The sequence below is a fragment of the Mercenaria mercenaria genome, chromosome 3 (assembly GCF_021730395.1).
Source record: "Mercenaria mercenaria strain notata chromosome 3, MADL_Memer_1, whole genome shotgun sequence".
Taxonomy (NCBI): domain Eukaryota; kingdom Metazoa; phylum Mollusca; class Bivalvia; order Venerida; family Veneridae; genus Mercenaria; species Mercenaria mercenaria.
The window spans coordinates 24,950,586-24,965,768 of NC_069363.1; the positions used below are offsets into that span (position 1 = coordinate 24,950,586).

At 33.5% G+C, this 15,183-nt stretch overlaps 1 protein-coding gene across 9 annotated transcripts in view; it reads left to right on the forward strand.

The window, feature by feature from the left end:
- The window catches only part of LOC123525878 (F-BAR domain only protein 2-like), an 83,459-nt gene that overhangs the window by 32,082 nt on the left and 36,194 nt on the right, over positions 1 to 15,183 (forward strand). For 3 of the 9 annotated variants that reach the window (XM_053538031.1, XM_053538032.1, XM_053538038.1), the window contains exons 8-13: positions 4,281 to 4,360; positions 5,911 to 6,009; positions 6,653 to 6,749; positions 9,002 to 9,034; positions 10,921 to 11,034; positions 13,669 to 13,686. In XM_053538031.1, the coding sequence (XP_053394006.1) occupies positions 4,281 to 4,360; positions 5,911 to 6,009; positions 6,653 to 6,749; positions 9,002 to 9,034; positions 10,921 to 11,034; positions 13,669 to 13,686 (441 nt within the window). Of the gene's footprint in view, positions 1 to 4,280; positions 4,361 to 5,910; positions 6,010 to 6,652; positions 6,750 to 9,001; positions 9,035 to 10,920; positions 11,035 to 13,668; positions 13,687 to 14,107; positions 14,117 to 15,183 lie in introns of all 9 variants that reach the window. The other 6 variants (XM_053538033.1, XM_053538039.1, XM_053538036.1 and 3 more) reach the window with 4 other exon arrangements.

Below are 15,183 nucleotides of genomic sequence, written 5' to 3' on the forward strand. Positions count from 1 at the left end.
GGGTTTACACCAAACTTCACAGGAGTGATAATTGTCAAGTCTAGTTATGCATATCATCAGCATTTTCTGGCTCAATTATTTTCAGCAGAGTTATGGCCCTTGATTCATCAAATTTTATAATGTTATGGTGCAGGGTGGCCACCGACTCTGGAAAACAGGGAAAACAGGGAAAAATGCTAAAAAAAATTCCCTGCATGGAAAATTCAGGGAATTTGAAAATTTTGAAAAAATCAGGGAATTATCAGGGAATTTTTCAAAAATTGAAAGAAAAAATTAAAAAGACTGTATAATTATGTCTTCGCTACTGGTGGTTTCTCTACATAATAGTTACATTTATTTTATATAATACAGAATACTATACCTAGTAAAGGAACTCAGTGTTTGATGATTCTAAAACTGTTATTCATCAACTATAAGAGATATGTTTTTAGCTCGACTATTCGAAGAATAGGGGAGCTATCCTACTCTCCCCGGCGTCGGCGTGAGAGTCGCACAAATGTTAAAGTTTGCGTACCACCCCAAATATTTTCAAAGTCCATTGAGATATTGCTTTCATATTTTGCATACTTGTTTACCATCATGACCCCAGTCTGTAAAAAGGAGGAGGCAACTCTGTCAAGCATTTTGACTGAATTATGGCCCCTTTTCGACTTAGAATAAATGTTAAAGTTTGCGTACCACCCCAATATTTTCAAATCCATTGAGATATTGCTTTCATATTTTGCATACTTGTTGACCATCATGACCCCAGTCTGTAATAAAGAGCAGGCAACTCTATCAAGCATTTTGACTGAATTATGGCCCCTTTTGACTTAGAATATGCTTATTATAATGTACTCATTGCTTATATTATACTATCAAGCACTGAGAATAGTCGAGCGCACTGTCCACTGACAACTCTTGTTTGTTTCTAAAACGGAGAGAAGCTAAAAATGGAATTGAGGAACCATTGCCTCAGAGCTCAAATACTAATACACTGTTCTTTGAAAGCAAGCAGAAGTTGTTACACAACTAAAAACTAAAATGAATTGAGTTCCAGTACATTGCTGACATAACAAAATGTATACCAACATTTGAATCATGCATTATAAGTACCTGTGTATTGGTAGTAGTTTGCTTGTTACACTTTTGCTAGTTATAACATTAGTCTTGAATAGCATAATTATGAAATGTATTTTTTAAAACCATAAAATTAGTAACTTCATGAGAAAACTCTTCGGATTTGAAACCAGTAATGGAATCAAGACTAGCCTGTACATTCTATGTAGTCTGATCAGGATCCATGTGTTTGTTTGTGCACATTAACTGTAACAGCCATAGGTCTATAAAAAGTTAAAATGAACAGGATGGTTTCCTGACCAGAGTACAGGCTTTTTTAATCCATACTGTGGCCACAAAGTCATTATGCAGGTTGTCCCATGTCAGACTTGAGTTTGAAACTCATTTACCAGAAAGATTCATGAAATTGTTGTTATGAATGCAAGGAGGTGTTGACAGTTGTGTGCAAATTTAGTGGACTAATTCATTTTCGAAGAAACACTGAATGGCTAGAATGTTTGTGATGTAGAACATTGATAATGTTTAGAAAGTTTATATATTTGTAATGCTTAAAGGCTTATTTGTAACCTTCTGCTTTAATATGCAGTATGATTATGAAGATTGCAGTGTCTTTGTGGCATTATAAATCAGGCTCAGTTCATTTACTTAAAACATGAAAAACTGATTATAGCTGTAATCAAAATTGTTAATTGTACCCCCCGACAAAAAGTTGTAAGGGGGGTATACTGGTTTCAGGTTGTCTGTCCGTAGACACAATTTTGTGCGCACCATCTCTCCTCATCCCCTTGACACAATTTAATGAAACTTCACACAAGTGATCAGTAACAACAGTAGTTGTGCATGGGGCATGTTAGGTTCTTTCAGAAAAAAAAATTACAGAGTTATGGGACTTTGTTTTTTGTTACTATACTATATACATAGACACAATCTTGTGCACACCATCTCTCCTGATCCCCTTGACACAATTTAATGAAACTTCACACAAGTGATCATTAACAATAGTAGTTGTGCACTGGGCATGTTTGGTTCTTTCAGAATTTTTTTTTGCAGAGTTATGGGACTTTGTTTTTTTTTACTATACTACAGTGTATATACATAGACACAATCTTGTTCGCACCATTTTTTTCTTTATCCCCTTGACACAGTTTAATGAAACTTCACACAAGGGATCAGTAATAGTAATAGTTGTGCATGGGGCATGTTAGATTCTTTCAGAAAAAAAAACTGCAGAGTTACGGGACTTTGTTTTTTGTTACTATACTATATACATAGACACAATCTTGTGTGCACCATCTCTCCTGATCCCTTGGCACAATTTAATGAAACTTCACTCAAGTGATCAGCAACAACAGTAGTTGTGCATGGGACATGTTTGGTTCTTTCAGAATTTTTTTTTGCAGAGTTATGGGACTTTGTTTTTTTGTTACTATACTATATACATAGACACAATTTTGTGCGAACCATCTCTCCTCATCCCATTGAACAATTTAATGAAACTTCACACAAGAGATCAGTAACAACAGAAGTTCTGCATTGGGCATGTTAGGTTCTTTCAACAACAAAAATTGCAGAGTTATGGGATATTGTTTCTTGTTAACATACTATGTACAAACAGTCTGCATATGCAATCTTGTGCGCGCCTAATCTTCCAAACCCTTGCACACAACTTAATGAAACTTCACACAAGTGATCAGTACCAACTCTAGTTGTGCATGGTGCATGTTAAATTCTTTTAGATAAATATTCTGCATAGTTATGGGACTTTGTTTTTTGTTACAATACTGTATACATACAGTCTATATACATAAAGTCCACATAATTATGCAATCTCGTGTGCATCAAATTGCAATGTTCTGTGTCAGTGCATGCGGGGAGTACATTCATCACCTTTAGTGATAGCTCTAGTTTGAATAATCAATGTTATAGGCAATAAAAGACTCAGGAATTAGTATCACAACAAGTTACAAAATAAATAATGGTATGTACATGTTTGTGAAATGTAAGTCATTGCTGCTGAAGTATTGAAGTTTTCTTTTTTGAGCTGTTTTGAGTTGTTACTTACCATGCTTACTACTCTTACTGAAGTTGCTCAGTGAGATCTTAAATTACCTATATAATTGATTATTGAAGCAGGATTCTGAAAATAAAGTAAATAATGAATATATTTTCAAAGTATAAAAAGTAAATATAATTTCATATGTATATAAAATAGATGTAAAATAAACAAGTTTATTGGTAGAGAAGGTATGTCTAGAAGGGGAGGATGGAGGCCATAATATTACTACATTTATATTCACTATTGTTGCTACGCCAAACAAAGTATCAGGGAAACTGACTATCCTGTCAGGGAAAATTCAGGGAATTATCAGGGAAATTTACTTCAGATTTTTGGTGGCCACCCTGTGGTGGCATTCTCTTATATTTTGTTTCGGCCACTTCTCTTTTATTGTTGGGTTGAATTCCACCAAACCTTACAGAAGTTATCAGTACCAAGTTGTTGGCATGTTCCAGTTTAGGGTTTTTAACAGTGAAGGTTCTTGATTTGTCAAAGTTTATGATGTTTTAGCCACTTCTGTATATAATAGGGCGAATTTCAACCAAACCTTACAGGAGTGATCAGTGCCAAGTCTTAATGCATATTATGGACATGTTTCGGTTAGTGATTTTCAGTGGAGGTATGGCCATTGATTTGTCAAATTTTATATTTTGGAAACTTCCCTTTCACCATTAGGCAGATTTCCAAGTTTTCAGTGCCAAGCCTAGTTATACATATCGTTGATACGTTCCGATTCAGTGATTTTCAGCAGAGATACGGCCTTTGATTTGTCATATTTTACAATGTTTACGCTTCTTGCTGTACACAATTAGGCTGAACTTCACCAAACCTCACAAATGATTAGTGTGAAGCTTATGATCAAATTACATCTTGGCAGTGACGTGAAATTTCCAGGATACAACATCATGAGTGAAAAAGATAAAATATGATACACCAGACTGCTATCAAGATGATTGTGTTAATTTTTTTCATATAAACTGAAAATGGCAAATATTGACAAATGATGTTTTTTTCTGCACTGGCTATTGTTGTGACTCTTTTGATTGCATGCTTGCGTTCTATTTGAACCCCATCTACACCGATTGCATGATTTTTTGTTGAGATACTATAATGCTGCTTGTAAAAACATAGATTCTATACAAGTAAACATTTTTGTTCTTTTCAGAGGAAGAATACAAGAATTTGGTGGAGAAGTATGCTACAATTAGAGAAGATTTTCAAAATAAAATGGTTGATTCATGTACAGTAAGTAAATCGTCTATCTTTTAACTTAAAAACTGAATTTACGTATTGTTGTTTCCTTTATAAAGGAGAGTACAAATACCAGTGTAGTCCAGACTGGCTAGCATTAATTGCCACACCAAACATCACAAATTCAGTTCCTGTTCTAGGGAATGTTTTGCATGATTTGTAGTGTTCACAGGTGGAAGGTTTTGGGTTCAAACCACCTGAGGCTGAAAGATAATGATTGTCACTGAGGTGACATTAAATCAAGGGTCTGTGTAGAGTGCTTCTCACCTTGCATGTTAAGCTTCTGGAATCAAGAGTATCTTCTATATCAAGAACTAGAGTCCAAAATCTTAAATGACCAGTGTTCTGAAAGGGTGACCTGTATCGGCAACTATTAGCTGCTATAAATATACTTTAATAGAAACAAGTCTATAATTTGTAATTATTACACTTTTGATTTATTTAAATACTTTCCACTTTTACCCTTGTAATGATTTCAAGGACATATTTAAGTACCGTAAAACTCGCTTTATACGAACTCATCCGGACCTAAGAAATATGTTCGTATCAAACGAAATTCGTATTAATGAATGTATGACTAGATAATTTGTCCTAGCAATTTGGGCAGTATGACCGGTATCATCGGTGAATAGTATCCGATATTACGATACACGAAAATAGTTAATAGTTTTAAACTGATTAAGTTGATTCATTCAGATAACATTGAAATTACTCAAGAAAAGTCATACTTGAATAGGTAAAACTGTATTAATTTGAATTTTAATGTGCGGTCGAGGTCCAGAGTGCCAAATTATATCCACCGCCAACATTGAAGCTTGTACTATATAACAAGCATTCTAAGAGGTATAAAAGTTTGTAAGAAAGCCTACCTGTATCGACACTAGAATGTCAATAATGTGTTTAGAATTATTTACACCTCTTTAAATCTTGACCTGTCAATTGATTAAATTGTTTTATATTGACATGATACACAAAGGACCGAGTGTTTGTTTGTGAATAAGTGTGAACTACTCCATTGTCCAATTCCCACGTGGCACAAGCTTGACCATATTATTATTTCAACACATTTTATAATGGCTGGCCTTCTAAAATTAATTCGTATCAAAAGATGGAAAAGTATAATATTTAAGCTTATTGGGACTTCCACAATGTGTTCGTATCTACCGATTATTCGTATCAAGCGAGTTCGCTATTACCGAAATAATTTTACAAAGAAAATAGGCTGGCCTTCTAAAATTAATTCGTATCAAAAGATGGAAAAGTATAATATTTAAGCTTATTGGGACTTCCACAATGTGTTCGTATCTACCGATTATTCGTATCAAGCGAGTTCGCTATTACCGAAATAATTTTACAAAGAAAATAGAAGGACTCGGCCGGGGAATTCGGACTTTGTTCGTTTAATCCGAAAATTTGTATCAAGCGAGTTCGTATTAAGTGGACTCGACTGTATATTAGATAAAAGTGTCAGATTAACAAAAAGAGTAATTGTTTTAAAAGGAGTACATAGAGATAAAATAATGAATGTTTGTTTTTGACTTCAGCATTTCCAAGAGTTAGAAGAGGAACATATATGTCAAATGAAAGATTTTATTGATACCTATGCAAGAGCTATGCAGAATGAACATGTCCTGTTTGGACAAGTAAGTTTACAGTTCAGATTTAGACATATATTTCATATGATGGTCAAGATATTACATCTCTGATATATTTTCCTTTTTTTACCCAGTTTTATTTATCCAGTGTTTATTATGAAAACAGATTCATTTTCTTTCCAAGTCTGTAAACACCTGTTAGCTCAAGGATGCAGTTAAACCAGTCTGCTTAGCACAGTAATGAGAGTGCAGATCTATGGATCACTGGGTGGAGAGTTTGATCCCTGGACAAGGCATGTTTTCCATGATGGTTCAAGAAAAGCCTGTATCTCAAATCATTCACCACTGATTCATGTAAAGATGTTGGCATTTACTTGTGGAGAACACTAGTTAGTTTAAGTGGCTGCCATTGAATAATTGAAATACTGTTGAAAACAGTGCTGAACCAAAAACAAACTTACACAGATACATTTTACAAGAAACCATTTTAAAAGCATATTTTTTATATTTTGAGTAGGAATTGATTGCTATAATGTATATGTATGTAGGCTTTAACTGTCCAGATTAATATACAAGTTAATCCATATATGCTAAGACAGCACTGTTGAAACGATTGAAAAAAAGGGCATAGAAAAGTCAAATTTTTTTTTTTTATGATACTGATATTTTGGATGCTGATGTTATTTTGTAGGCACAAGAAGAATTCAGAACTAGCAGTGATTCACTGACTGTACAGAAGTTGTTAGAAACTTTTATAGAGGTCAAATCTACAGGCAAGGAGAAGCCAGGTTAGTATTCCCTGTATCACCGTCCACAGTCAGTGTCCAGTCTTTAAATGGGAATATTAAAGTGTCTCTCAATATCTTATGCTAGAAAATATGTCCTGTTTTAAAGTTCAAAATATTTAGTGTGGAAAATTAGAAATACAAAATTCATTTACCCGCAACCACATGTGTCTATCAGTATCGTTTCTTCAAAATGACTTCAGATATCAATTAGAAGTTTGTAAAATTGTGTGTTTACATTTTCCTAAGAATCCGTCCAAAGACATTCTTGCTTCTAGCCAGCTTTCCGCTGTTATGCAATTTTAATAGGGATGCTTGTAGTCTGAAACTGTTGAAATTTAGGAAAAAGAAAACATCTGCATTTCAAAGTAGTGCCATACTTTCTTGACATATTGACATGAATGTTTGTGAACATCGCTTTACTGATGCTTTGATTATAGTAATAATTGCCTTGCACATGAACACAGTTCACTGCCTTTGCTAAAAACAGCAACAGAAAATCATTCAGTCTGTTATAATAGTGGCTGGTGTAGGCTTTGATAATTGTTAAAATATTGCTTTACTTATCTTGAATTTCTACACAGCACCTCGTACCTGGGAATTCACAGGTACTTTTCTTCATAACAAATTGTGTTGTCTACTATACACCTGAACATTGAGAGAACATAAACTTGTAAATACTGGCAGTGGAACATTCCAGCAAGTTATGCTAAAGCAAATGCAGTAGATTTATAGGAATTTCTTTATTAACCCCATTCTGTGAATCAATTATCTTTGTATAACACAATGAGTCTCATTAAGAAAATTACACAAAAGTTACAATTTGCTTACTGTTGCAAGTATTGTCATAAAAAAAGAGACTTTTTATCACTCAAAAAAAAATGAAAAATGTAAATAAGCATTCTTAGGATAGTTCTAGATAAATTTCAGAACCATGTTATACTTGTTCTATAGTTTGGGTGTTAAGTAGTCAGTAGTAGGTGTTGATAATTTTAGACTGGTATCCCCACAAGCATCAGTGTATTTATTTCAGATTTGTAATTTACTTTCGACAGGTTATATTGAAGCAGGCAGCTTTTATTAGCATGTCATTGATTCAGTCTTTCAGTTCTGCTTTAAGTTATTTTTCACTGTATACTATATTATAAGTTTAGAAAAATAACATTTTGTCCCTGTAGAAAACAAGATTTTGGTCAAGTTAGAATTCTTATCACCTTTACCCAGTCTGTACCATTCATTTACCTTAGCATTAGTATGGAATTTTATAAAAGGGTTAAAGGCGTTGTTATTTTCACTGTTTTTGCATATTTTCCAAGAAACTCTTTCTTAAGAAATTGACAGAAACTATGAAACCAGCTTAAGCTTATTTTTTCACATATCATTTCACCAGAAATTAGGGTGTTAGGTAATTTAACATAATCAACTGGGAATCAAACCCAGACGGCTGGCATTGTGATCCAACCAGCTTACTACTGCCCCACTGACTTACTGCTTATAAACGTTTTAAGATCTAACTAGGCTTGAAAACCAATACACACAGGCCAGGAGTTAGTTAAAGACATGAAAGTCAACTGGAAAGATGCATTTAAACCCGCTTCCTCCATGATCTGTTTCATCCGTACAATTCATGTTTAAGTTTAAGTCATCCGTGATTGGTTGATGGAAAATCTTGTAGTGGTGTCAGTTTGAGTCTCACATGTGATTATCAATTATATCATATTTATATTAAAACACAGGAACCTGAAATTCTATCTATAATGCTCCAAAATGGCTAAATATAAAAATGACACCTCCTATATATATAAAAAAAGAACAGGAATGAAACAAAACCGTACCCCGCCCACTTTGTGTAAACAAGAAATTTCGAAAAACATCAAAGCATCTATACGAGTGGTCTTATTTTGAAGAGGACAAAAAAATCTACTAGAAACACTGCTTACTGTAAACTGTCTTCCTTTTAACTAACACAAAATCATCATTTTCAATACCTTTTCGTTCATCGCCGAAACCATTGCGTGACGTCACATACATGTACCTGTTTCACAAGTTAGACAGTTGCTAGGTTATGAAGTGCATGATTTCATTGAGAAAAAATGAACTGAAGTATAAGCTTAACAACAGCAGGTGTTTCTGGCTGCATGGTATTTATACAATATTTGTTGATATTTCATACCTGCTTTCCTTAGACAATTTTTTTTTTTGGTAATTTATACCAGCTAATGTGCGCTTTCTTTTATCTTTTCTAATTTGAACAGCTGTATACAAAGGTGCCCCAATAGTAGATCCAGGTAACATAACAACCACCTAACAGACAGTAGTTCCAGTGTGTGTGTGCTAGCACTGTGTTTCCCTAATGTTTTGTCATACTACCATCTTTTCTCTCACAATTTACATGATGTAGAATAATTGATTGGGAGTTTGACTGCTTCATTGTTAATAAAGGTTGATACAGTTATTGCAGTGAAATTTTGAGAACCACTTGATGTGGCAGTTTTAGAGCTGAAATAAAGTAGTTGTAAGGTCAGAACTTTGAACCTGCTATACTATAATATTGTATAAAATTTCTTGTGTTACCAGGTCGCTTTGGCTTGCGAATTTAATAGTCTATTTTAATCTGGCCGTTAGAATTCTTCTTTTCATGATCATGTCCTGCACTGTTTATTCTTGATTCCTCAGTGATTTGTAAGTACATCACTACGATTATTTAGGTGCACTATTCTTATGTTTCCAACCTGTTATTTGTTTAGCTTCAGTGTTGTATTGTGTTTGTCCACATCCCACCATAATGTCAGTTGATGTTGTCCTTTACCCAGAAAATGTTAAATAAGAGCTTCATTGCTATATACTGATTCATTTTGTCATGTTCTTTTACGATATGGTGTAGAATATTCTGCTCATAAACTAACACAAAGAATTTCTGTATCATTGTCAGAACACCACAGTATGTTTTATTAAGAGATATATGGATCACTAATAAATCTGTATATTATAAATATCATTTCTTCCTACATTCAGCTTACTTTTTAGAATTTCAGACAAAGATTGAGTCTGTGATAATAGTTACCGCATGTCAGATAATGTTTCTAGTTTTCGTTTTGTATCTAAATCTTGTGTTTATTCATTGGGAAAGTTATAGTATAATGTTTGTGTGAGTTGAACTTGTAGTAGCTGTTCAACCACTTTAAGGTTTGTAGTGTGTGGTATTGAAAAATTATAAATATATTAACATGAGAAAAACTACATTGTCGTAAAAGTCTTTACATTGTGATAAAAGTCTTAAATCGTGACAGAAGTGTTACATTATGGTGTGCACTGTGCAGTGTTTGTTTCTGTTGAGGTTGAAACTGTCCTGTCAGCTCATTAGGTAAAGCACTAGGCTATATGAATTTCAATGTTACAGATTTCATCCATATGCAAGGTGATTTATGACATGAAGTAAGTAAATTTTAGTTCCTGAGAAAGTTGTGAGTCTTGATAAAAAATTTAAGAATATTGGTTAACTGGCAACCTCTGCATGACTGAAATATTGGCTTTAAACTTGTACCAGACAGGCAAACAAAGAGTATCAGCAGTGCCAAAACTCATTTGAATCAAGTTCATAAAATGTATACAAAATGAATTTGTTGCATAATTATTATTGTGTTGAGTTCTTATAAATACATTCCTAAGCACATTTTTTCCCAGTTAGCACTAAATAACATGTCAAACTCTAACCTAGGTAAACATGTCGGGTGAGGCATTAATTTGGTATTAAAAATATATCAAAAATGTTACAGCAAAAGTTTTCACTACTGTTTTTCATGGCAGATAAGTCAAGTGTTACTGAAAGTAATTAAAAACTAACCACTTCAAGGACAAGTTATTCAACATTGCATTGAAAAACTGAAGGATAGGTATAATTATTTTTAGTAGTCAGGAAAGAAATGCCAGTTTGCCTTGATTGTATAGAAAGATCTTTGTTAACAGTATTTATAGGATTCATTAAAACATTCCTTGAACATCCATGTATGTATTAACCTGTAGTAGCCGTCTGCCAGTTGGCATGAAAGAGAATCTTAGTACTTCAGCTTAGAGAAGTATCAAATAAAACCTGTAATCATCCCATCTTACTTGCATATTTACTTACTACTAATGCATTATCTTCAGCAAATGTTTTTTTTTTTATTTATTGCAGGTCCACTAGAGTTTGTTGAACCTGATTTGTCAAGTTTACCATCAGCGAGACCAATGTCTCCAGATACTGGTAGCAGTGAGAAAAGAGACAGTATCAGCGACAGAAGTAAAGCAGGTTTGTACAGCTTCTGTAGTAGGCAGTGGTAATGCTTTGATCAACTCTGAAATCATTGATACTTGTGTTCCTGCAGCACCAGGCGTATCCAAATATATCATTTTTGTGAATTTTTAAGGTCTAGAATATCGATATAAATTTGCACTGTTTATGAAATGACATAAGTTAAACTTTGTTACTGCATCGTTAAGCTGCCTAGCCATTCAAATAATTTGGCACAAATATTCAACGTAACGGGACATGTCATGTTCAAGACCCATACCCCTACCTTAAAGGTCATGGTCAACTTTTGAATGAATGTATGAATATTCATATAACTTAGCACAAACAATGATGTGTCAAGTGCCAGACTTAGACCCTAAACCAAAGGTCAGGATCACACTTAAGGTCGTTCTGCACGTTTGGATCAAAATTTTATCTACAATGTAGAATTTGATTAAACCCTGATTTTTCAAAACTTCATAATATACTTAGAAAATTCAGCAAATAAAAAAGATAGGGTCGTGTGCTTGATTAGGGTCGTGTGCTTGATATTTTGCTAGACTTGAAAAAAATTGGATCTCACGCAAGTTTTCATAATGGGAGTGTATGGGAAAATCACAATTTTCATAACATTTTCGCGAATAGAAATTTTTCTACAATGTAGTTTTTAATGAAACTTCTCACAGTCATAAACATATGGCCTATAATATGGTGAAATAAAATGTATAGGTCCATATGCTTGTTTTTGAGATATTTGCCCATGATTAAAGTGATCCGCACATTTCAAGCTGGTTTTAAGACATTATTTGGAATTATTCAAGATGTCAGATGTTTTAATGTCATATTTAAACTTTAGAAAGATAGTAATGTTGCTGTTTACTCACAGGTTGCCATTAATTCATAAAATTATTTTCTCCAGACTTTATTCTACATTTTCTGGATAAATGACGTTACACCATCACTTCCGGTTTATCAAACATGCAGAACTACCGTAAGGGTCAAAGATTTATTTCATTTTTATGCCCCCGAAGGGAGGCATATAGTTTTTGAACCGTCTGTCCGTCCGTCTGTCTGTCAGTCTGTCAGTCTGTCCGCAATTTTTGTGTCCGGTCCATATCTTTGTCATCGATGGATGGATTTTCAAATAACTTGGCATGAATATGTACCACAGTAAGACGATGTGTCGCGCGCAAGACCCAGGTCCGTAGCTCAAAGGTCAAGGTCACACTTAGACGTTAAAGGATAGTGCATTGATGGGCGTGTCCGGTCCATATCTTTGTCATCCATGGATGGATTTTCAAATAACATTGGCATGAATTGTCACCCACAGTAAGACTAGACGTGTCGCGCGCAAGACACCAGTGTCACGTAGACGTCACTCAAAGGTCAAGGTCACACTTAGACTTTAAAAGGATAGTGCATTGATGGGCGTGTCCGGTCCATATCTTTGTCATCCATGGATGGATTTTCAAATAACTTGGCATGAATGTGTGACACAGTAAGACGATGTGTCACGTGCAAGACCCAGCTCCGTAGGTCAAAGGTCCTAAACTCTAACATCGGCCATAACTATTCATTCAAAGTGCCATCGGGGGCATGTGTCATCCTATGGAGACAGCTCTTGTTCTTGTCTGGATTTAACTTTTATATGCATACAAGAATATCAAAATAAAGTCTTTCACCGTAACAAGACAATGTAATATTTAATGATTTAAGTGTGAAATAATTGTATATGGTGATATTTCTTTTCTTGTCCCTAAGTTCACCATACATGTACTATTGTTAAAGTATCATTACTCACAGGACTCGCACTTCTGTATCTTAACATCACATAGTGGCCTTGGCCTATGGACATATTTCTAGTCTAAAGATTAGAGAATTGTGCTTGGCGCATCTCTTAAATTGGAAAGGAAGGCTGCATTCTGAACAAACATTTTTCTGTTTCTGCCAGTATATATATATATATATATATATATATATATATATATATATATTGTTTCTTTGTGTTATTTCTTTTTTATACACATTGTGTTAGTGCAATGATTTCAGAGTTACAATTTCTTAAGAGTTATAGATCACTCTAACTTTCTTTATTTGCAATTGTTTGCATTCTGATGTTAAAGTTAAATGGTTGAATTAATAATGTCACACTGGTTTGCCTTGAGAAATTTATATGAATATTTCCATTTGATGCTTTGTTAAAACAAGCGAGAGCTTTGCCCATTTTTAGTCCAGAAAAATGCGGCTTGTTTTGGTGCAGGTACTAACCATTTTAATGAAGTGGGTTGGGGTTTGTTCAATTAATTGTTAAGAACTATGTTAGTACTGTTTGGTTTGGAAACAGTTTTGGCTGTAGAGAGGAAGTTGTTTTTGTTTATAGTGACTAAGCATAAGATTGTATTTTAACTGATTGAGCTAAGTTAACAAAAATGGTTATTAAAGTGGTAATAATATACATTAGAACTGATGATACCAAATGATAGTTGATATAATCTGTATATATCAGACAAAAAGTATAAACAATGATTCCTGTGTGTACAGTATTGACCAGCTGTGAGCTCCTCATATTTGATACAGAACACGAGCGAAAGACAACAATTTATGTGCATGTGCCGGTTATTTAATTGTTTTACTGACTTGCATATTTTCCAGATTCAGCCATATTTACGGGTATGATCTATAGAATATTTGCTTAACTCTTTCCTATATCTTTTTAATGGCCTAAAACATAATTACCAAGTTGCATCTTAAGTCACCGTAAAACCGTGAATTTACCAGAAATTGATCAAAAGCAAACATTAAAATATTTGATTTACTGTAAGTTTTCTTAAAACTAGTTGAAAACATTACAGATATGCCTTGTTGCGTACCATGATTTTAAATATATATTTTTTTTTCACGTTCTAATTTCTTTTTTACAAAACTGTTACAAAAATTCCAAATTAATGCATACCATAATTAAAGCTTGTAAGATAAGAATGATTTAGAAATATTTTGTAATGTGTGTGGTCAACTTTTTTTCATTTATTGAAATTGCAGTAAATGTGTTATTGCAAGGTTTTGACAAAACTTATCAATTTGCATTTATCAGATGCAATACGTAAGTGACCTCTAATGATAATCCTTCTCTGTTTTAACCGTCTCGCAGCTTTGTTACACAATGTGTAAAACGCTCAGTGTTGTCTTAATTTTCTTGTACTTGGAGGGTAACCAGTACGGTGGTCGAATATTATTTCTCTTGCCAAAATTGATAGCAAATATGTTTGCTCTTGTTGATGCAAAGGAAAGTTAAATTTTTGTGTGTGAATGGTTCAAACTTTGATATGATGGTAACTTTTGATGATTAGATTCAGGTAAAGAAAAAGAATTTTCAGAGTTCTGGCCCTTTGATATTTGTTTTAATGGGGCATTCATGTCTGGTGTAGTATGATGAAATGTTTTGATCGTAATATATTGTTTATAGAAAATATTCCAAAGTAGAGAAAATATTCAAATGCAAGCAGTAACAATCTATTTCTATGTTTTTCCTGAGTGAGCTTTTGAATGTTCTGGGATGGGGTGATAGAAAGGTGTTGGTGAGATGTGTGTAGAAATTGTATAACTAGAACTAACTGTGTGTAGGAACGTGTTAGGAAATGTGTTACAGATTGGCCGAATGTGGTTTGGTTTTTTGAGCGATGAAGGGTCACCTTTAAGTCACTTTGTTATACACTTTAAAAAATCTTTTAACACAATTTTAGTAATTTAGTCAATATCTTTAGAATAATTGAAAATACACTTTTGAAATTAATGATTTTTGTAGAACAAACTGTTGGAAATTCCAAACTGAAATTTAAGCAATTTTATGTATTTAATAAATATAACATTTATGTACATTTGAGTTTCTTTTTGAAATTTTGGCGATGTTGTGAAAAGAATAAAATTGCATTTCTGCATGATTCAATTTTACAGAATCATTCTAAACTAATTATGCTACAAATATTTGAATGTTTAAAATTATACTCTTCATACATATGTTACGATAGTGACAAAAATACTTACTGTTGTGTTAGAAGGTTTGTTAGATGTATACCAATATTACTGGCTCTGTATCACAGAACTGCTGAAAGTAAAATATCACTTCCCTTCTTGCATAATTGAAAATAAAAAAGAATTTCCCCAATTTTT